Consider the following 22,614-nt stretch of genomic DNA (forward strand, 5'->3'; position numbering starts at 1 on the left):
TCACTGTCACTCAAAGTACAAAAACTAGAACTAAGGGGTACCAAATGAAGCTGATAGAAACCAGATACAGACAGAGAAAACAGCCGGAGCCGCGGGCGGCGCCGATCCCGATCCCGCCCCGCGCTGGCGTTGCCCCAGGGCCCGGGCAACGGGGCCGCCGGGAAGAGCCGCTCCCAGTCCGTCCGCAGGTGTGCGCTGGGCCCGGAGGAGCAGGTGAGGGCACCCCGGCTTGCTCTGGGGCCGGGGATCCGGGGGCCGCTCCTGAACTGCTTTCCAGAGGGCGGCACGAGACCGGGAGCGGCGCGATGGCCCCGGGCCGTCCTAAAACAGCAATTCTCATCTCACCTGTTCCTGATGTTGTTCTCCTTTGAGTTCTCAGGCCATACCAGATTATCAGGAGAGAAGCTCCCCAGTGCTCCCGGACAATGGCAGGTAAGAGCAAATGCGAATAAAAATGCTGCTCACTCCAGGCCTGGGCAAAGGGCACCTCAGGGATGGGGCCTCGCTGCCGTGTTTAGTTGTGACTCTGAGGTCCTACTTTTTCAAACCACTTAAATTACTTCAGTAAGTGATGCCTTGGAAAACTCTGGTCTCCCCAGACACTGTGTCCAGGCGCCTTCAGCACCAGTGAAAGGGAAACGATCTGGCAGCTTTGCAGAATCAATCTCTTTCAGTCAATCAGTCAATCAATTACCACCTTTGGGAGCTTGTGGAATCTCCAGGTATTGAGCTCCCTTTTTGCTGAGAGCCAGCAGAAACAGCAAAGCAGCAAAGAGGTCACTGCTCCTGATGTTCCAGACTAAGCTGTGGAGCAAGGGTTTTCAGAGTTTATACATGCCTTGAATTCATGGTAGCATTTGACCTGCAAGTTTTATTAATGTTTTTTGTTTCATTGGCACTGTGCTCCCTGGAGAAAGAGCCACTACTTGTAAATTAGGTTAAAATGAGCTGTTGTCTCTTCAAACATTCAGCTCGGGTTCTATGAGTTATCCCTAACAGCCTAAACTTGCCTGTCACTTAGCAGGTGGTGCTCTGGGATGTACATCAGGAGCTGTGTCATGGAGAAACTGAGCTTAGGAGATGCCTGAAGCTTAGTGTTGGCAGTCAGGAACCAAGAGCTGCATGTCTTGTAAATCCAGTCATCTTCAACAGTCCCTGCGAATTTCCCTCACTGCAGTGGTTATGTATAAACAACTACTATCCCATACACACTTGTTTTCACTGATGAAATATTATTTTTAAGAGAATTATTAAAATTGAATAGCCCATATTCAGTAAAATCTTGAACAAGTAAGCTCCGATACATCTTTTTACATCCCTTGAAAAAGCTCCATCCCAACATATCTGCCTGGCTACTCAGCTTACCTTGAATCCATTTTGACAGCAGTTTGAGATACATTAGACAGCCTAATCTCTGAGAAAAAATCCTGTTGCTTTCTATTGAAGTCACTGTTGTGATGCTGAAATGGGGCAGTGGCATCTTAAACATCTACCCCGATGTCGTCACTTGCTCAGCACTGAACTGGAAGATGAGGCGATCCCACATTGCAGTGGGAAGTTGCTCTGAGCTTTCAGAAGTTGTTGCCACAACACCTGGAGGGAATCTAGGCTGGCACTGCTTTTTGGGGATAGTGGAATCAGAGCAACAGAAACATCGACTCGAGGAGGGACTGAGTAGTGCTTCTGTAGGGCAGTGTGACCTGCTGTGGAACACATCCACTGTCCACTGACTTCCACCTCGGAAAGCCCAGTGTTGCAAAGAATTGCTGGGCTGGGGACATTCAGCGATTAATGCCTCAGGAGTCACTCACTGCTGCTGAGCAGGAGTCAAATCCTGCCACTGTCACTCTGTTTCCACTAGTTTTGTGCCACTTGGAAAACACACTAGAGAAAAAGGAAGGACCAAGCCCCAGCTCCCCAAATTGTTCTGCATCTGCCTCCTGTATTCCAAGTTGTCTTCTGGTTTTCTTTCTGCCTCCAGGGAAAAAGGTCCTGATAGTCTATGCACATCAAGAGCCCAAGTCCTTCAACGGATCTTTGTTGAAGATTGCTGTGGAAGAATTGACCAAGCAGGGCTGCAGTGTCACGGTGTCCGATTTATATGCAATGCAGTTTGAGCCAAGAGCAACAAGAAATGACATTGTTGGTGAGACTAGCCAAAATACACCTTTATCAACAATACTAACTTGTAAGCCCCTCTTTAGGTAACAGAAGGCTGACAAAAGTCTCCCTGGAGCCTTCCCCATGCTGAACAACCCAGCTGTCTCAGTCTGTCTGCATAGGAGAGGTGCTCCAGCCCTTGCACCATCAAGAGATTAATAAGAAACTGATTTCATTAATAAGAAACTTATATATAACCAGACAGCATTTCCAAAAGTCCACTCCTGAACATGAACTTTGTCTCCCAGTCAGATTACTGAGAGGGAAAAATTCATTAGCACATGTCCACAGTCAATCTCTGAAGTCCATTTCTCGTGGGGAGGAAAAGTCTTCAGATACCATTCTGTGACTTGCTGTACTTTCGTTCACAAGGCTACTGCCTCTGTCTTCTGCTAGAGGCTGATGATCTGCCAGCTGAAGCGACAGAACGAACCTATATGCTTGATTCAGACATCCTTGAATCAGCTCACCCAATTGCTGTGGGATCAGCAGAGACAGCCAATAGTGGTTCCCCAGCACCTGCCAAGTTTCCCAGTTACAGAGGCTGGAAAGCAGCTCCATCGTGCTTAGGAGTGCATGATGGTCTCAGTAGACCCTAAGGCAGAGGCAGAACAATTAGCACAATTCTCTTAAATCATCCACCTCCATCACCAGAGTTCTGAGCCAAGCTTAGGTCCTCATATTGCTCTTGGTATGTTGTTACAGGAAGGTGAAAGTTTAGGACTCTGAGGCTCTACATTCCTCTCCACTTTAAAATCAAATCCCCTTCAGATGTGATGATGCTGAATATCCACCAAAGAAAAGGAGATGGGGAAAACGGAAAGCAGTGACTCCATTTACAGCTGTAGATGGCAACCTGTAGTTAAGTCTTATCTGGCTTGGTGCTGGACACAGGGCACGGAATGACTTCGCTTCTACCCACAGGTCGCTTGCACAACTCGGAAGCGTTCAATTATGGTGTGGAGACGTGGGAAGCTTACAAGAGGGGAGGTTTGTCCAGAGATCTGGTTGAAGAGCAAAAGAAGGTGCAGGAAGCAGACTTGCTGATTTTTCAGGTCATTATTTTAAATAGACTTCAGTTGTGTTGTTTGCATTATCTCTAAGTAACACTACAGTAAAAAATACAGATCAGTAGAACAATTATCTGGTTCATTACTACAGCAAATCCAGTAATTGAGTAGCACAATGATCCAAGTTAAGTTAACAGCAAAACTGTTAACTCACCAACACTGTGCCAAACTTACTGTCTGGATACACAGAGACATACATGACCATGGATGTCAGGCAGCCTGTCAGAAAGCAGGGCTAGGCTTATTTTCTGAGTGAGCAGCTTGAGGCAGCCAGCAGGGTCAGGGAAGTGGGCTTCCCAAACGAGATTGTTCTCATTTGTTGCTGAGTTGCAAAAGCAATTGGTAATTGCTAATGGATCTTTACAACCACTCTCCATTTCCTGCTGTGCCAGCTCTGTTCCCAGTGTCTACATGTCCCAGAAGTACTGCATAAGGCAATAGTAGCCTGAGATTTCTTTTGTGCCTATTGGCCTTTGACATCATCCATATATATATTCCTCTCTCTGATTCTAGATGAAATTTAGGATGTGACCATATTTCAATTAAGCTTTTACCTGTAAGTCATCATCATTTTCACAGTATTGCTTCCAAGAAAAGAGCAGTAAAACATCTCACAAAGGAAGTGGTTGCTTTCTAATTTCAAGTATGTTCTGGTGCAGTGAAAAAAAAAAAAATTTAAAAAAGCTTCTGAAAAACACCATAAAGTATTTAAAATTTGCTGCAGACTAAACTGACCACTTGTAGAGACAGTAGGGGCTGCCCATTTTCCATATTTTTCCACCTCAAATTAAGCCACACATGGTTAAACTTCTACAGAATTTCTTCTTCTGTGTTGCAATGCGTACAAAAGTTTAGGGATAACGATGCATACTAGAATAAGAGCCAATAAAGCGTTCAAGATAATGCAATTAAGACATGATAGCTTTGGGACGTAGTCCCACAGGCTAACTGGAAGATCTATAAACCAAGGGTCCAAATGCTGAAAAAATAGTTTCTTCTCAATAAAGGGATTTGGATCATGATATCATCAGGGTGAGAAAGTAAGTCTATTTTAAGATCCCCCAGCATTTGTCAGCAGACTGTCAGATCACAACTGGTCACCTGATGTCAGTCCTGCTAATAAGGCATTAGATCATCTGTTGCTTTTGCATTTCACACATAGGATTCTGTGGAGTGATTCTGTACAGTCTTAAGTTTGAATGAAATGGCACCTTCCTGATTCATCATTTTCCAACTTTAATCTGGGTGGAAGCTCTCACATGCACCCTAGTGTTAGTGTGCTGTAAATACTCAGGTATGGCCCTGAGACTCCTACAACCAGAAAGCACTTGAGGTCCTGTTGCCAAGCACAGTTACTGCCTCCCCTGACAGAGAGCTGGAAGAAGGGAGGTACAAGATCTGAACAGACTCAGAGAATAGGATTTGGCCTGTGAACCAGGTCTAAGGGTGGTCCAGACTCTCTGTGCTAACCAGGTAATTTCCTCTTTGCCTAGTTTCCCTTGTTTTGGTTCAGCATGCCTGCGATCCTGAAGGGCTGGATGGACAGAGTCTTGGTCCAAGGCTTTGCTTATGATTTGTCCAAGTGTTATGATGGCGGCTTGCTCCAGGTATGTTTTTGAGATTATTAAGGTCAAGGTTTGCACAATGTTCTTCTGGGCATTGATCTTTCTTTCACTTTGTAGTTGTTTAAAGCTCTCACTCTATGCTGTCTTGAAATAAACGCTTTCAATAAATAAATATTCAATAAATAAATATTGTTACTTTATTTGAAATAAAGTAACATGTTGAGTAACTTTCTGGCTTGTTCAGACTGTCTGGAGGGCAGTACATTAAGGAGAATGCAGTGGTTCCTAAAGATTTAAACCATTGCATAGAGACCTTTACTTAGCCTACTATATGGGATTTATCATTTGGCAGGAGTGTCACAGTGTAACATACTGCTTGTCAACAGTTTAAATTGATCCATTTCCTAAAACTTAAGTCTGTCATTATTCCCACCACCACAGCACTGCACATATCTGTCATGACTGACATACTAGAATAGGTGTCAAAGTCCTGTTCTGAGATTAGATGTCTTAAAGGTTAGAATAGAACTATAAAACTTTATCAGAAATCTGGAATATTCAGTGTATGAGCCTCTGTCACAACTATCTACTTTGAACCTTTTCTTCTCTGTAACTTCTAAATTAGGTAAGACCAGCCGCTCTTGATGATGTTTCATAAATTTTTAATTCTTCACGGCATGGAAAATTCTGGACTCTGGTGTCTGATGGATCTTATTTAGTAACAGCTGCAGCATCCGGAAACAATCAATATTAGTTTCACATTTGTGTTTGCTGCATGTTAATCTCTGCTAGTTCTGATCTTCTCAACAATTCCAAACATTTCAGTTTCTTTAAATTTCAGAAATGGCTGGTTCACTGACATAAATAGGCATAATCCCCAGTGATCACAGCTGCATATAGAGTGCAGGCTCAAGGCACTTGGGATACTGCACTAGAAAACTGTTATTTCAATTACAGAAGCTAAAACTGAGATTAAGAGAATCTGAGCAGAGGCCCATGGCTAATGCTGTAGTTACAGAAGCAAAGAAACATGGTGGTTTAGAACACCTGGGGAATAATTTGTTCTTTATTTATTCATTGGCAAGCCCAAATTTTAAGGTGGACTTAAGCAAAGTCTGGGAAAGAAGAAGACACTCCCTCTTCCAGAAATTTATGCTGTCCCGGTTTCTCTGAATATCTCCTGAACTGTTGGGCCATTCTTCTTCAAATGTGTCTAACTCCAGCATCACTCTCTTAATTCTAGGACAAATTATCCCTGTTTTCTTTCACCACTGGAGGAACCAAAGAGACGTATGCAAGCAGAGGTGATGTTCGTTATCTCCTGTGGCCCATGCAGGTATAATGTATGAATATTTGGTTACTGATTGCTTTCATTTTTACTATTTATTTTTAACACTTGTTTTATTGTTTATTTTATATGAAGTATAATAAGAAATTAATAAGTTGCCCACTCCAAGCATCTGCAGGTTATAAACTGGGCCCTAAAATCTCAAGACTACTTTAAAAGTCCAGTGAAGTTTAAAGCTGTTTTGTGCCCCTTCTTCCAGATTAGAATTTGGAGACAGCTTATGCTGTCAGCCTTTTCAGTTTCTCTGATATTACAGGAATTCCTTTATCTCCAGGGTGTGGGATTTCTGTTCCCCAAGATTACCTGATGTAGGATGCAGGGCAGGAGAGGAGTCACTCATGATCTCCTACCCCTTGCAATTACCAGATGCCTGCCCCTGAGGAGCTGTCCAGCTCCAGAGCTCGCAAATAAAGGTGACAAAAACGTGAAGCACGACACTGAATTCAGAAATACGCAGAGGGAAAATGGCAAGCTGAGTTGATTCCACAGGCAGTAGCCTTCATTCAGAGGGAAAAGGTTAAAAAAAAATCCAAAACCCCAGTTTGGAAGTAGATGTGAAAGACACTGCAGTTCAGGAACAATCTGAGGAAGTTCAACCAGGACAATGAACATTAGGCTGTCTCTGATCCTTGCACATTGAACAGAGTACAGCAGCCAAAGAGAAGAGTTCTGTTGGTGTAAAAGCAATTTATTTCCCTTCTCTGATAAATGCACAGATTTACAGAACCTGCCAGATCCTGGGTCAGAGAAACAGGTTCAGATTTGAATCATGCATGTTCTTCAATCTAAAGAGTCACTATTTCCTGAAGCATTTCTTTCTTTGTTTTGCATCCAGCATGGAATCATGCACTTCTGTGGTGTCAAAGTCCTTGAACCTCACATCTGTTATGCTCCAGAGAATGTCTCTGAGGAGAAGAGGAAGGAGATGCTGACTGGCTGGACCCAGCGTCTGAAGACTCTTTGGAAGGAAGAACCCATAAACTGCTCTCCTGAGTGGTATTTCAAGTAGTGTTCAGGTACAAGACTACAGGGAGAAGATCGCTTTTCTCCATTCTTTTGGATGCTCTATCTAAATACCTGAATGCTAATCTCCTAATTCAAATGTCTTTTAAGAATCTGGAATACAGCAGCTAGCAGCTTAACTGAAAATATAGCATTTATCTTCATTGATTCCTGAGGAATTCTCATTAAGGATGGGTGCAAAACTCTTTGTGAAGCTCTCCTTACTCACATAAACAGTGATATTATCCTGCCTAAGTGTGATTGATAAGACATGTGGTATTTAATGGGAGATTATACCATTGCTTCCTGTGAAACTGTAAAGTACATGGCCAAGGTTATTTTAACGCTGTTTGTACCAGCTGCCACTTTTTTTAATTGTCCAGGGAATGTGCTGCCCTTACTCACACTTGTCGTTTAAAAGAGCAGGAGTGGCCATGAGGGCTCTACCTTGTGCCTTTGAGCTATGAAGCCAGATCATGAGCAGTGCAAAAGGATGTACAGTTGCACAGTGACTTTGACAGCTGGAAAGCCTTGTGGGTAGCCTTGTGCTTTTCCACATATTCACAAAGCAATGTTAAAGCTACAACACCTACCAAAAAAGGGGGAAAACAAATACAAATATTGTACAGTGGTATGTGCATGAATTGCCTTCCTTTGTAGACTGCACCTCCCATTTGTAAACTAAGTAGCTTCCTAAAATCAAAGGGACCTCTCTATTTTGGTTGCCCTCAGTGGAGACAAAAAGGAATCCTGGGTGCTTCCTGGCCCTTCACACCAGTCAGGGTTGGTGTTTGGGTCTGGAGGGCATTTGCATCCCCTCCACCATCAGAGTCAATGGGCTTCCTTGGACATCTCCAGCACTGGCAGCTGGCAAGGCAGGATGCCTACCTGAAAACCTGCAGGAGCACTGTCTGTCTATGGGTCAGGATCTTGTGGGACAAAAGGACTGTCTGGCTCTTAACATCTGTGATTTTTACCTTGAATTGTAGCAGGAGTATTTTTGAGAGCTGTTAACCCTGTTGGTTCATACAGCAAGGGGCAGGTTTCTCACTTAGCTACCCGACTTCTTGCTTTGACCAGCTCACCTAACAGCTGGCTTTGCACTTTGGTATTAAAAGAAAGTGGCCCAAATAAGGAAGTGTCTCCTGAGTCACTGCTAAATGATGCTTAGGCCTCTGCATACAGCATGTGCATTCGCCATACCTTCTTTGTGCCAGTCTTGTCACACCCCATCCTCACAGTTCTTTAAGGGCTATTTGGATAATAAACATGCTGACCCAGACTCTGCACTGACAGTGTAAGCTGATACACCAGACCGGGAAGTGCTACTGCAGGGAAAGAGTCACATGTTCCTGTTCTGTCTGGTATGAAGTCAAGGGCCACCTCCTGCAGAGACATTCCCTGGGAAGCAGTGCTGCCCTAAGCTGTTGTAGGTGTCTGCTTCAGGGTGTGTGAGAGACACCCTGTCTTTAGGTTACACAAGGGTGCTGCTCTTGCAATTCTTTGGAAGCCAGTCAAGTGTGCAGTGACAGTGAGTGCTGTGCCAAGAGTTACTGTCCTTGTTCTGACATGCTTTCAGTGCCTGCTAGGCAACACACTGCGCTGGGGCGCATGTGTGTTCTAACACATGGCTTTGCAAAACTCAAAGGAGAATTTTCCCACATGGAGGAACAACAGTGATTGGTCTGTGGTTAATAAGGAGAGAGATATTAAGTAGCAGTATTACTTTCTTAGTAGTACTGGAAATGTTACAACCATTTTGAATTAAGAATGATTGTCCTGCTAAATCACATTATGGTATAAGCAAAATGTCATCCTGCCAAAACAGCATTGATTTCACCAGAATAAAACTAGAATTAGGTGAGTAACTTGTACCTGTGTTTCAAGCTGGGGAGAAGGATATAAGGGCAACATGCTTTTTGCTCCCATTTAGTCTGGGGATTTTTTTTTTTTCAGTAGTGCTTCTCTCCCACAGATGTCTAGGCAATGCTCTGGTCTTCTTCTCTGATAATTTTTTCCAGAAATCATAACTGAATTTCTTTTATTTGATGTTCTGAAATGGCAGGTCAAACATGCTTGCAACTTCAGAAAAACACAGGGAAACAAAGAGATCCTCATCTTAACTGTGTTACCAAGAAGCCTCAGAGCCTAGAGAAATCAAAACTGATTTCTTGCAGGTCTACAAAAAACCTAACATTTAAAGGCAGGTATAGGTAGTTCATTCTGTGGCTTTAATATTTGATTACTGGAACAATGTCACTGAGGTGAGCTGCCTGCTTGCAGAGGAATGTACTTTTTAATAGACTAGTTATCAAAAGGTTGTGCTGAAGAGAGGAACAGCCAATAACAAACACCATGCATAATGGAAGTACTGCTTATTTTTCTTTTTTTTTTTTTTAAGAAAAATCCTTCTATGTTAGATATCCTAAAGCCTAGAGTCTATGCCACACAGAAGAGAGGCAAAGAATTTAAGCTGAGGTTGCACTCAACTTAGTGCTGGATAATTGTCTCATCATTCTAAGAGTATTAAAATACTCAGTTAAAGCAGCTTGAATGCACAGGAATTCTGATCTGTTTGGAAAATGCAGGAAGGAGACAGAAGACCAGTTTCTTCCCTAGGACTGTGCAGCCAAAATATCCCATAGCTGTTTCTGAATTGACGCTGATGAAATGAGAAAGCATTTTGTTAATATCCCACAAAATAAACCAAGACTTAACCAGGTTGTCCCCACAACAGATTGCCACACCTGCAAATGCTATTGTACCCCAGTGAGATATGCAGAGCAAAGGTGGTTCTTTACTGGAACTTAATAAGAAGCCAAGAGGAAACAAAGTCCTCTCAATATACTCTACATGTACACCCTTGTATTTCTGTCACCTGTTGCTATGCTACAGCTCAGCATCTAGGGGAGACCTCAAGTGGTTGTCTTACGAACTTAACGGCAGTGAAAATTTGTGGCAATTGTGAAAACTGAAAATTGAAATTCTGAAAAAGTGAAAATTGGGTGTGGAGCCCAGAATTAATGTTTCAGCATTGAGTCATGGGAATCTTCCCTATGAGAGAATACTCATCCCTGCTGGACCAGGCAGAGCTGGGCCAGAGAGGGACTGCCACGGCATGCTTATGCTCAGGTCCCTACAGAATTTGGGATTCATCGGAGACATGGAGAGGGATAAGCCTCTAAAGAGACACATGGCAGCAAACTACAGATAGAGAGGAAGAAGCAGAAAAAATTCAAAACTCTGCTGGCAAAACTTACTACTACCACACAGCCTTTAAAGTTCACACCAGGAAAATATATGCAAAGTCACCTTCCCATTATGACGCAAGCTTACTGTGGTTGGATTTTACTTAAGATTAAGGAGAAAAGTAACCATTCCAAGCAACCTTGGTCTAGCACTGTGGAGGTTTGGTGCTTTTTATTCATCAGCCCCTACAATTTTTCCAGTGGTTCAATGAAACCTGCAAATTTCACACACAGCAATTTTCATCCTCCTGGCAAAAAAACCAGCTACATGTCAAACATGTGACCTCTAAACACCAACAAATAAATGCCAATCTGTGTCCTTTTTTTTTTCTTTTTTGCCTAGTTTTGCTACTTGGCAAAACACCAGTGAATGAGAATGCAAACTCTTTAACCACATAATTCTTAAGAATTCAGCCATCTTTCTCCCTGCCTTCAGCCCATACCTTCAGCCCCATACACAATGCAAAGCGCAAAAGCAGAAAAAACAAATAAACCAAAACAAGAAAAAAAAACCCTCAGAAGTTAAATGTTATCAAAAGATTTCTGTAATATTTGGGACTGAAGGAGAAGACCAAAACTGCATGATTGGCCCACCAGAGATACCACATCCATATCTGCATTTGCTTTATTTAGCTGACAAATGTCCCAGACTGCAGGTTCAGTAACACTGTCCTTGCGATACTTCACAATGTGGATGGACACAAAATGTCTATATACAAACTGCAGTGAGCTTAGTTTGGCAATTTCGGATTTCGTCCTGAGTCGCCCCATTACAGCAGGTGTGATCAGCCCTTGCATCTGGAGCTGTCAGAGCATTAAATTCCGGTTTAGTCTCAAGAGCAGCTGATCAAGAATCAGTGGAAAACGGGGATGGGCACGCACCAGTTCCACTGCCAACTTTTTTTTTTTTTTTTTTGAGATCTTGGAAAGAAGCTATTTCTTAAGTTTGTCCAACAAGGTGCAGAAAATGGTCTCGATACTGAGAGAGAAAACTTCATCTTGAAAGTGATCACCAAGGCTGTTCTACCTCTCCAAAACCATAGCCACCCGCGTCCTACTGTGTCCCATCTGCCTTTCCAAAGAGACACCTTTCAGGACGCCGGCAGGCAGGAGTCCCCTGCCCCTGGCAGATGCACGTGGCCAGCAGAAGGCACAAATCAGACTATGGCTCCCGCTAGAAGAGCAGATATGGGTACGTGGTTTGCTTAGGAATTCACACACTACAGGGAGAAATGAAGATCGAGTTCTGTACCTGGAGAAGACCAGAGAACCGAAAAAAAAAATAACCCCACAGATGATGTAGGTGTCACTTGCGGTCACAGCAGCGGGGACGCGCACCCGGCCCTGCGCGGACTGGAGCGGAACCGCGGCCGCGGGCGGCGCCGATCCCGATCCCGCCCCGCGCTGGCGCTGTCCCAGGGCCCGGGCAGCGGGGCCGCCGGGAAGAGCCGCTCCCCGCCGCTCCCCGCCGCTCCCCGCCGCAGATGTGCGCCGGGCCCCGAGGAGCAGGTGAGGGCACCCCGGCTTGCTCTGGGGCCGGGGATCCGGGGGCCGCTCCCAAAACGTTTTCCAGAGGACGGCACGAGACCGGGAGCGGCGCGATGGCCTCGGCGCAGCCCCGGGCCGAGGCGGCCGTGCCGCGGCCGTCCAGCGCCGGGCCAGCGGCCGGAGGCGAATTCCAGGGCCAAGGCCGAAAGCCAGAGGCACCCTTCCCGCTCCCAGGGAACGCTGACGGCCCGGCCCATCCCGGCAGGTCGTGCTTGGCCAGTGCCAGCCTGTGCGTGAATGTGTGTGCAAACACACACACCGGTACATTTCCCACTGCAACAGCAATTCTCCTCGCACCTATTCCTGGTGTTTCTCACTAGCACGTCTCTCCTTTGAGTTCTCAGGCCATACCAGATTCTCAGGAGAGAAGCTCTCCAGTGCTCCCGGACAATGGCAGGTAAGAGCAAATGCGAATAAAAATGCTGCTCACTCCAGGCCTGGGCAAAGGGCACCTCAGGGATGGGGCCTCGCTGCCGTGTTTAGTTGTGACTTTGAGGTCTTACTTTTTCAAACCACTGAAATTACTTCAGTAAGTCATCATCATCATGGCTGGGCTTCGCGAACAAAGATTTAGGAAGGCTCTATCCACATTTGTTACAAACACGCTGGTGGCTTATGAGGCCAATATGAGATAGAACATATCCGATTGCAAAAGGCACAGCAGAAAGACTCCTTAGGTGGCATATTCTGCAAGACACGGTTCTTTCTGTGTTGTCTTTTCTCCTCGAGGGTGATCCTGCGTGCGTTCTCAAAGGAAGCAGCAGCTTTATAGATGGTGTGTCTCCAGGCCTCCCGATTGGAGGCCAGAGTAGACCAGTTATGATGATCAATATGGCCAAGGCTGAGATGTTGTTTCAGAGAGTCCTTGTATCTTTTCTTCGGGGCTCCTCTCATGCGGCAGCCAGTGGCAAGTTCACCATAGAGCAGGATCTTAGGGAGGCGGTGGTCCTTCATCCTGGAGACGTGCCCTGCCCATCGCAGCTGTGTTTTCATCAACATGGCCTCTATACTTGTGACTGCTGCTTGTTCTAGAACAGATGTATTGGTCACATAATCTGACCAGTGGATGTTTAGGATTGTACGGAGACAGCGTTGATGGAAGCGTTCTAGGAGACGCAGGTGGTGGCAGTAGATGACCCATGGTTCGGAACCATATAAGAGAGTAGACAGCACAGTGGCGCTCTGATTGGCCAATGGTGATATGGGGATGATGGAAGACTTCCCGAGGTGCAGGTTGATAGAGAACTTCTGTCTTCTTTAAGCTGACTTCCAGCCCAAAGAGCTCAGCAGCGTCTGCAAAGCAGGATGTTAAACGCTGCAGAGCTGCTTCTGTGTGGGCAACAAGGGCAGCGTCATCGGCATAAAGCAGCTCCCGGATGAGATGATTTAAGGTCTTAGTGTGGGCCTTCAGTTGCCTTAGATAAGTGATCACTTCAGTAAGTGATGCCTTGGAAAACTCCGGTCTCCCCAAACACTGTGTCCAAGCGCCCATCGCTCCAGCAAAAGGAAAACAATCTGACAGCTTTGCAGAATTAATCTTACCCCCTCTTGGACATTTTGGCATCTCCAGGTACTGAGCTCCCTTTTTGCTGAGAGCCAGCAGAAACAGCAAAGCAGCAAAGAGGTCACTGCTCCTGATGTTCCAGACTAAGCTGTGGAGCAAGGGTTTTCAGAGTTTATACATGCCTTGAATTCATGGTAGCATTTGACCTGCAAGTTTTATTAATGTTTTTTGCAAAGCTCTTGTTTCATGGGCACTGTGCTCCCTGGAGAAAGAGCCACTACTTGTAAATTAGGTTAAAATGAGCTGTTGTCTCTTCAAACATTCAGCTCGGGTTCTATTAGTTATCCGTAACAGCCTAAACTTGCCTGTCACTTAGCAGGTGGTGCTCTGGGATGTACATCAGGAGCTGTGTCATGGAGAAACTGAGCTTAAGAGATGCCTGAAGCTTAGTGTTGGCAGTCAGGAACCAAGAGCTGCATGTCCTGTAAATCCAGTCATTTTCAACAGACCCTGGGGATTTCTATCTCTGGTTATGTATAAACAATTACTACCCCATACAGAGTATTACATTTTTTCCTTGTTTTCACTGATGAATGATTTTTAAGAGAATAATTAAAATCGAATAGCCTATAATCAGTAAAATCTTGAACAAGTAAGCTCCAATATATCTTTTTACATCCCTTGAAAAAGCTCCATCCCAACATATCTGCCTGGCTACTTAGCTTACCTTGAATCCATTTTGACAGCAGTTTGAGATACAATTGACTGCTCCCTCTTGTCCCTGAGAAAAAATCCTGTTGCTTTCTATTGAAGTCACTGTTGTGATGCTGAAATGGGGCAGTGGCATCTTAAACACCTACCCCGATGTCGTCACTTGCTCATCACTGAACTGGAAGATGAGGCGATCCCACATTGCAGTGGGAAGTTGTTCTGAGCTTTCAGAAGTTGTTGCCACAACACCTGGAGGGAATCTAGGCTGGCACTGCTTTTTGGGGGTAGTGGAATCAGAGCAACAGAAACATCGACTCGAGGAGGGACTGAGTAGTGCTTATGTAGGGCAGTGTGACCTGCTGTGGAACACATCCACTGTCCACTGACTTCCACCTCGGAAAGCCCAGTGTTGCAAAGAATTGCTGGGCTGGGGACATTCAGCGATTAATGCCTCAGGAGTCACTCACTGCTGCTGAGCAGGAGTCAAATCCTGCCACTGTTTCCACTAGTTTTGTGCCACTTGGAAAACACACTAGAGAAAAAGGAAGGACCAAGCCCCAGCTCCCCAAATTGTTCTGCATCTGCCTCCTGTATTCCAAGTTGTCTTCTGGTTTTCTTTCTGCCTCCAGGGAAAAAGGTCCTGATAGTCTATGCACATCAAGAGCCCAAGTCCTTCAACGGATCTTTGTTGAAGATTGCTGTGGAAGAATTGACCAAGCAGGGCTGCAGTGTCACGGTGTCCGATTTATATGCAATGCAGTTTGAGCCAAGAGCAACAAGAAATGACATTGTTGGTGAGACTAGCCAAAATACACCTTTATCAACAATACTAACTTGTAAGCCCCTCTTTAGGTAACAGAAGGCTGACAAAAGTCTCTCTGGAGCCTTCCCCATGCTGAACAACCCAGCTGTCTCAGTCTGTCTGCATAGGAGAGGTGCTCCAGCCCTTGCACCATCAAGAGATTATTAAGAAACTTATTTCATTAATAAGAAACTTATATATAACCAGACAGCATTTCCAAAAGTCCACTCCTGAACATGAACTTTGTCTCCCAGTCAGATTACTGAGAGGGAAAAATTCATTAGCACATGTCCACAGTCAATCTCTGAAGTCCATTTCTCGTGGGGAGGAAAAGTCTTCAGATACCATTCTGTGACTTGCTGTACTTTAGTTCACAAGGCTACTGCCTCTGTCTTCTGCTAGAGGCTGATGATCTGCCAGCTGAAGCGACAGAACGAACCTATATGCTTGATTCAGACATCCTTGAATCAGCTCACCCAATTGCTGTGGGATCAGCAGAGACAGCCAATAGTGGTTCCCCAGCACCTGCCGAGTTTCCCAGTTACAGAGGCTGGAAAGCAGCTCCATCGTGCTTAGGAGTGCATGATGGTCTCAGTAAACCCTAAGGCAGAGGCAGAACAATTAGCACAATTCTCTTAAATCATCCACCTCCATCACCAGAGTTCTGAGCCAAGCTTAGGTTCTCATATTGCACTTGGAATGTTGATACAGGAAGGTGAAAGTTTAGGACTCTGAGGCTCTACATTCCTCTCCACTTTAAAATCAAATCACCTTCAGATGTGATGATGCTGAATATCCACCAAAGAAAAGGAAATGGGGAAAATGGAAAGCAGTGACTCCATTTACAGCTGTAGATGGCAACCTGTAGTTAAGTCTTATCTGGCTTGGTGCTGGACACAGGGCAAGGAATGACTTCACTTCTACCCACAGGTTGCTTGCACAACTCGGAAGCGTTCAATTATGGTGTGGAGACCTGGGAAGCTTACAAGAGAGGAGGTTTGTCCAAAGATCTGATTGAAGAGCAAAAGAAGGTGCAGGAAGCAGACTTGCTGATTTTTCAGGTCATTATTTTAAATAGACTTCAGTTGTGTTGTTCACTTTATCTCTTATTTATTAAAAAGAAGCTTCTGAAAGACACCATAAAGTCATTCAAAATTTGCTGCTGACTAAACTCACCACTTGTAGTGACAGTGGTGATTGTCCAGTTTCCACTTTGTTTCCATCTCAAATTAGGCCAAATGTGGTAATGCTTTTAGAGTTTTTCTTCTGTGCTGCAGTGTGTACAAAGGTTTAGTGATAGTGATGCTTCCTAGAAAAACAGTCCATAAAGCGTTCAAGATAATGCAATTAAGACATGATAGCTTTGGGATGTAGTCCCACAGGCTAACTGGAAGATCTATACACTAAGGGTCCAAGTGTTTAGGTAGTAGTTTTCTTCTCAATAAAAAGATTTGGAGTCATGATATCATCAGGGTGAGAAAGTAAGTCTATCTTAAGATCCCCCAGCATTTGTCAGCAGACTGTCAGATCAGAACTGGTCACCTGATGTCAGTCCTGCTAATAAGGCATTAGATCATCTGTTGCTTTTGCATTTCACACATAGGATTCTGTAGAGTGATTCTGTACAGTCTTAAGTTTGAAGGAAATGGCACCTTCCTGATTCATCATTTTCCAACTTTAATCTGGGTGGAAGCTCTCACATGCACCCTAGTGTTAGTGTGCTGTAAATGCTCAGGTATGGCCCCGAGACTCCTACAATCAGAAAGCACTTGAGGTCCTGTTGCCAAGCACAGTTACTGCCTCCCCTGACAGAGAGCTGGAAGAAGGGAGGTACAAGATCTGAACAGACTCAAAGAATAGGATTTGGCCTGTGAACCAGGTCTAAGGGTGGTCCAGACTCTCTGTGCTAACCAGGTAATTTCCTCTTTGCCTAGTTTCCCTTGTTTTGGTTCAGCATGCCTGCGATCCTGAAGGGCTGGATGGACAGAGTCTTGGTCCAAGGCTTTGCTTATGATTTGTCCAAGTGTTATGATGGCGGTTTGCTCCAGGTATGTTTTTGAGATTATTAAGGTCAAGGTTTGCACACTGTTCTTCTGGGCAATGGTCCTTCTTTTCCATTGCAGTTGTTTAAAGCTCTGACTTTTTGCTGTCTTGAAATAATGCAGAGGGCGTCAGACATGTAATTCTTTTTTTTTTTTAACCTGTCTCTTCTCAAAGCCCGGACACACAGTCAGCTGTCAATCTTGACTCAGAACTGCCAATTCTTGTAAGGTCTGGGAGAGAAGAGGACACCCCCTTTTCTAGAAATCTATGCTGTCCCAGTTTCCCTGAACATCTCTTGAATTGTTCAGCCACTCTTCTTTAGACGTGCCTAACTGAAGCACCACTTTTTAATTCTAGGACAAATTATCCCTGTTTTCTTTCACCACTGGAGGACCCAAAGAAATGTATTCAAATGGAGGTATCGGTGGTGATATTCGCTATGTTCTGTGGCCCATGCAGGTATAACGTATGAATATTTCATTGTTGTATATCTCAATATTTATTGTCCAAATTATTTTTAGCAATTCCTATATTGTTTATTTCATATGAAGTATAGTAAGAAGTAATTATTAAGTTGCCCGTTCCAGCCATCTGCAGGTTATAAACTGGGCCCTAAAATCTCAAGACTACTTTAAAAGTCCAGTAAGGTTTAAAGTTGTTTTGTCCCACTTCCTTCAGATTAGAATTTGGAGACAGCTTATGCTGTCAGCCTTTTCAGTTTCTCTGATATTACAGGATTTCCTTTATCTCCAGGGTGTGGGATTTCTGTTCCCCAAGATTACCTGATGTAGGATGCAGGGCAGGAGAGGAGTCACTCATGATCTCCTACCCCTTGCAATTACCAGATGCCTGCCCCTGAGGAGCTGTCCAGCTCCAGAGCTCGCAAATAAAGGTGACAAAAACGTGAAGCACGACACTGAATTCAGAAATACGCAGAGGGAAAGTGGCAAGCTGAGTTGATTCCACAGGCAGTAGCCTTCATTCAGAGGGAAAAGGTTAAAAAAAAATCCAAAACCCCAGTTTGGAAGTAGATGTGAAAGACACTGCAGTCCAGGAACAATCTGAGGAAGTTCAACCAGGACAATGAACATTAGGCTGTCTCTGATCCTTGCACATTGAACAGAGTACAGCAGCCAAAGAGAAGAGTTCTGTTGGTGTAAAAGCAATTTCTTTCCCTTCTCTGATAAATGCACAGATTTACAGAACCTGCCTGATCCTGGGTCAGAGAAACAGGTTCAGATTTGAATCATACATGTTCTTCAATTGAAAGAGTCACTATTTCCTGAAGCATTTCTTTCTTTGTTTTGCATCCAGCATGGAATTATGCACTTCTGTGGTGTCAAAGTCCTTGAACCTCACATCTGTTATGCTCCAGAGAATGTCTCTGAGGAGAAGAGGAAGGAGATGCTGACTGGCTGGACTCAGCGTCTGAAGACTCTTTGGAAGGAAGAACCCATAAACTGCTCTCCTGAGTGGTATTTCAAGTAGTGTTCAGGTACAAGACTACAGGGAGAAGATCGCTTTTCTCCATTCTTTTAGATGCTCTATCTAAATACCTGAATGCTAATCTCCTAATTCAAATGTCTTTTAAGAATCTGGAATACAGCAGCTAGCAGTTTAACTGAAAATATAGCATTTATCTTCATTGATTCCTGAGGGATTCTCATTAAGGATGGGTGCAAAACTCTTTGTGAAGCTCTCCTTACTCACATAAACAGTGACATTATCCTGCCTAAGTGTGATTGATAAGACATGTGGTATTTAATGGGAGATTATACCATTGCTGCCTGTGAAACTGTAAAGTACATGGCCAAGGTTATTTTAACGCTGTTTGTACCAGCTGCCACTTTTTTTAATTGTCCAGGGAATGTGCTGCCCTTACTCACACTTGTCGTTTAAAAGAGCAGGAGTGGCCATGAGGGCTCTACCTTGTGCCTTTGAGCTATGAAGCCAGATCATGAGCAGTGCAAAAGGATGTACAGTTGCACAGTGACTTTGACAGCTGGAAAGCCTTGTGGGTAGCTTTGTGCTTTTCCACATATTCACAAAGCAATGTTAAAGCTACAACACCTACCAAAAAAGGGGGAATACAAATACAAATATTGTACAGTGGTATGTGCATGAATTGCCTTCCTTTATAGACTGCACCTTCCATTTGTAAACTAAGTAGCTTCCTAAAATCAAAGGGAGCTCTCTATTTTGGTTGCCCTCAGTGGAGACAAAAAGGAATCCTAGGTGCTTCCTGGCCCTTCACACCAGTCAGGGTTGGTGTTTGGGTCTGGAGGGCATTTGCATCCCCTCCACCATCAGAGTCAATGGGCTTCCTTGGAGATCTCCAGCACTGGCAGCTGGCAAGGCAGGATGCCTACCTGAAAACCTGCAGGAGCACTGTCTGTCTATGGGTCAGGATCTTGTGGGACAAAAGGACTGTCTGGCTCTTAACATCTGTGATTTTTACCTTGAATTGTAGCAGGAGTATTTTTGAGAGCTGTTAACCCTGTTGGTTCATACGGCAAGGGGCGGGTTTCTCACTTAGCTACCCAACTTCTTGCTTTGACCAGCTCACCTAACAGCTGGCTTTGCACTTTGGTATTAAAAGAAAGTGGCCCAAATAAGGAACTGTCTCCTGAGTCACTGCTAAATGATGCTTAGGCCTCTGCATACAGCATGTGCATTCTTTGTGCCAGTCTTGTCACACCCCATCCTCACAGTTCTTTAAGGGCTATTTGGATAATAAACATGCTGACCCAGACTCTGCACTGACAGTGTAAGCTGATACACCAGACTGGGAAGTGCTACTGCAGGGAAAGAGTCACATGTTCCTGTTCCATCTTCTTCCGTCTTTGCCACCTCCTGCAGAGACATTCCCTGGGAAGCAGTGCTGCCCAAAGCTGTTGTAGATGTCTACTTCAGAGTGTGTGAGACAAAGTCTTTAGGTTACACAAGCAGGAAATTTGCTTTGGCTCAATAGCTCTGTTACAGGAATAGGAAAGTGAAAGTTATTAAGGGGGAAAGTGTTATACATCTAAGTTGTGGAGAAAGCAGATTCATGCCAGAAGACTTAAGGTAAACAACTTACCTGATGAGAAAGTGGAGGACAAATTCAAATATTGAAATTGCATAGGAGAGGAATCATCCTCATGTTCACTGTGTACAGTTACCAGACTGTTCAAGAAACAAGGAAATTGAAGTGAAAGCAGAAGTTGCAAGTGTCAAACCCAATGTTACTGCTTTGGATCAATTGCAGAGCTTAGTGGGTTTAACTGTTAGATAAAGAATCTAATATAGACTGACCTGTATATTGAGGGTACACTTCTTGACACTATTTGGCAGATACATGCTAGATCCCAAACACATGGTAGCGTTAGGTGTTTGTATTAGCCTGGATATATGAAATCTAAGTATCCACGGTGGCTGTGCTAGGTCAGAACAAGGATCCTGCAGCCCTGAGTTTTTTCTCCACAGTGGTTGTAGGCCAGGAATAGCAAGCACTTCCCATGGATACTGACTGGGTGCTAACTACATTTAGTTTGGGGGATTTCCTGAGGTACATACATTTTCTCTATATTTACAAAGCCAAATAATAGATCTCTGTTCTGAATTTTGTTTAGCATTCTCTTGAATTCATGTCAACTTCAAGCAGCCAATATATTTTGGCAAAGTTCAGCAGGTGAGTTTTTCCTTGCATGAAGCACTGGAGTGGGGAGGAAGCCCTGGGAGGGTAAAGCACCTGGTTCCCAGTAGCTTTGTTTGGTTCCTCCCAGTCAACAGTAATGATCAGTCCCATCTGTTCTTTTACACACTGCTCAGAGTTTTGTACATGTGCATCACCTCCACTCCTAAATAATCTCCTTCCCAGGCCAAGGAGTCCTGTCCTGCTCAGTTGTTCTTCTAAGAGAAGTCATTGCCTTTGGTCACCCTTGTTCTTCTCTGAACACCTCCAGTCTCACTATCCCATTACTGAGAAGAGGGTACCAAGGTACATGCAGAGTCAACTCCATGACTTTCTTTGCTCCTTTTATAATCATCTCTGAAACATGGTTTGCTTTAGCTAATGTTTCCATCTCTTGTAACTCTACAAGTTGGCCATCAGTGGTAATGATCAGCTCAAGGCCCATTATTTTATATCAATTTAGGGTAAATTTTTTTCTCATGTGTACCCCTTTAATAACCTGAACTTCACTTTCTGTCTCATTGCCCACTCAATCATTATTCCAGAGCCCTTCAAAATCTTTTTCTCTTCAGATCTCTTCAGAAAACTCAGTAAAGGTGACAGAAGACCCTACAGTTTTTCCAGTAATGCAATGAAACCTGCAAGTTTCATCCTGCTGGCAATAAAATCAGCTATATGTCAAACACCTGGGGTTTTTTTGAGCATTTTATGTATTTATGTTTTCTTTACTATAAGTTTTAATAAGATGGCTGAGATTTTTAGTACAAAGTATGTAAAAGTTTTGTTGAGATTAGTGCAAGTTTCAGTTAAAGTAAAAAGAGAACTAATGGCCTTATTTAATTTTCATTAATACTAAAATTGAAGACTTCTGCTCATGTAAATACATTATTGTGAAAAGCACTAAAAATGTATTGACCTTATTGTCCATTTCAAGATAACCTTCCTTTCTTCTCAATCAGAATTAAGAGATTTCTCTGTAAATTCAGATTGCATTTCTGGGTCAGTTTATTTTCCCTATTCATTTAAAGAGAGAATGTCATAACTGGCAGCACTGACCTCTAAACACCAGCAAATAAATGCCAATTTCTCTTTTTTTGCCTCGTTTTACTGCTTGGCAAAACACCAGTGAATGAGAATGCAAACTCTTTAACCACACAATTCTTAAAAATTCAGCCATCTTGCTCCCTGCCTTCAGCCCCTACCTTCAGCCCCATACACAATGCAAAGCTCAAAAGCAGAAAAACCAAGCGAAACCAAAACAAGAAAAAAAACCCTCAGAAGTTAAATGTTATCAAAAGATTTCTGTAATGTTTGGGATTGCAAAAGACCAAAGCTGCACGATTGGCCCACCAGAGATACCACATCCATATTTGCATTTGCTTTATTTAGCTGACAAATGTCCCAGTGTCTCTGGACTGCAGGTTCAGTAACACTGTCCTTGTGATACCTCGCAGTGTGAATGTACATGAAATGGCTGTATACAAACTGCAATGAGCTTAGTTTGGCAATCTGGGATTCCATCCCGAGTCTACCCCTTTACAGCAGGTGTGATCAGCCCTTGCATCTGGAGCTGTCGGAGCATTAAACTCCTGTCTCAATAGCAGCTGATCAAGAATCAGTGGAAAACAGGGCATGCGCCAGTTCCACTGCCAACTTTTTTTTTTTCTTTTTGAGGGGAAACAATTGCACTCAGCTTTTTTTTTTTTTTCTTTTTTTTTGGAGAGATCTTGAATAGAAGCCATTTATTAAGTTTGTCCAACACAGTGCAGTCTCGATACTGAGAGAGAAAACTTCATCTTGAAAGTGATACCAAGGTTATTTTACCTCTCCAAAACCACAGCTGCCCACATCCAACTGTGTCCTTTCTGTCTTTCCAAAAAGACACATTTCAGGAAGCTGACAGGCAGGAGTCCCCTGCCTCTGGCAGATGCACGTGCTGG

At 43.9% G+C, this 22,614-nt stretch overlaps 1 protein-coding gene and 1 long non-coding RNA gene across 13 annotated transcripts in view; one reads left to right on the forward strand and one right to left on the reverse strand.

Moving 5' to 3' along the window:
- Positions 1-22,614, reverse strand: part of LOC135418238 (uncharacterized) — an 87,080-nt gene that overhangs the window by 31,733 nt on the left and 32,733 nt on the right. The gene's annotated exons all lie outside the window — the stretch shown is intronic.
- Positions 30-21,659, forward strand: NQO2 (N-ribosyldihydronicotinamide:quinone dehydrogenase 2). Of its 12 annotated transcripts, none has more exons than XM_064663232.1 (9): positions 30-188; positions 11,878-11,902; positions 12,279-12,338; positions 14,786-14,950; positions 15,889-16,019; positions 16,893-17,006; positions 17,359-17,460; positions 18,316-18,496; positions 19,215-21,659. In XM_064663232.1, exons 1-8 carry the CDS (start codon positions 45-47, stop codon positions 18,487-18,489), a joined length of 915 nt encoding a protein of 304 aa, XP_064519302.1. In that variant the 5' UTR covers positions 30-44; the 3' UTR covers positions 18,490-18,496; positions 19,215-21,659. The 12 variants fall into 12 exon arrangements, with proteins under 12 accessions (XP_064519302.1, XP_064519312.1, XP_064519322.1 ...); XM_064663242.1 differs by having other exon boundaries at positions 20,613-21,659; XM_064663252.1 differs by having other exon boundaries at positions 20,861-21,659.

This window comes from Pseudopipra pipra, chromosome 1 (genome assembly GCF_036250125.1).
Source record: "Pseudopipra pipra isolate bDixPip1 chromosome 1, bDixPip1.hap1, whole genome shotgun sequence".
Taxonomy (NCBI): domain Eukaryota; kingdom Metazoa; phylum Chordata; class Aves; order Passeriformes; family Pipridae; genus Pseudopipra; species Pseudopipra pipra.

Coding starts and splice junctions, on each gene's coding strand:
- NQO2 (XM_064663232.1), top strand. CDS start 45: ATGAAGCTGATAGAAACCAGATACAGACAGAGAAAACAGCCGGAGCCG. Junction 14,951..15,888: donor AACAAGAAATGACATTGTTG/GTGAGACTAGCC, acceptor TTCTACCCACAG/GTTGCTTGCACAACTCGGAA. Junction 17,007..17,358: donor ATGATGGCGGTTTGCTCCAG/GTATGTTTTTGA, acceptor TTTTAATTCTAG/GACAAATTATCCCTGTTTTC.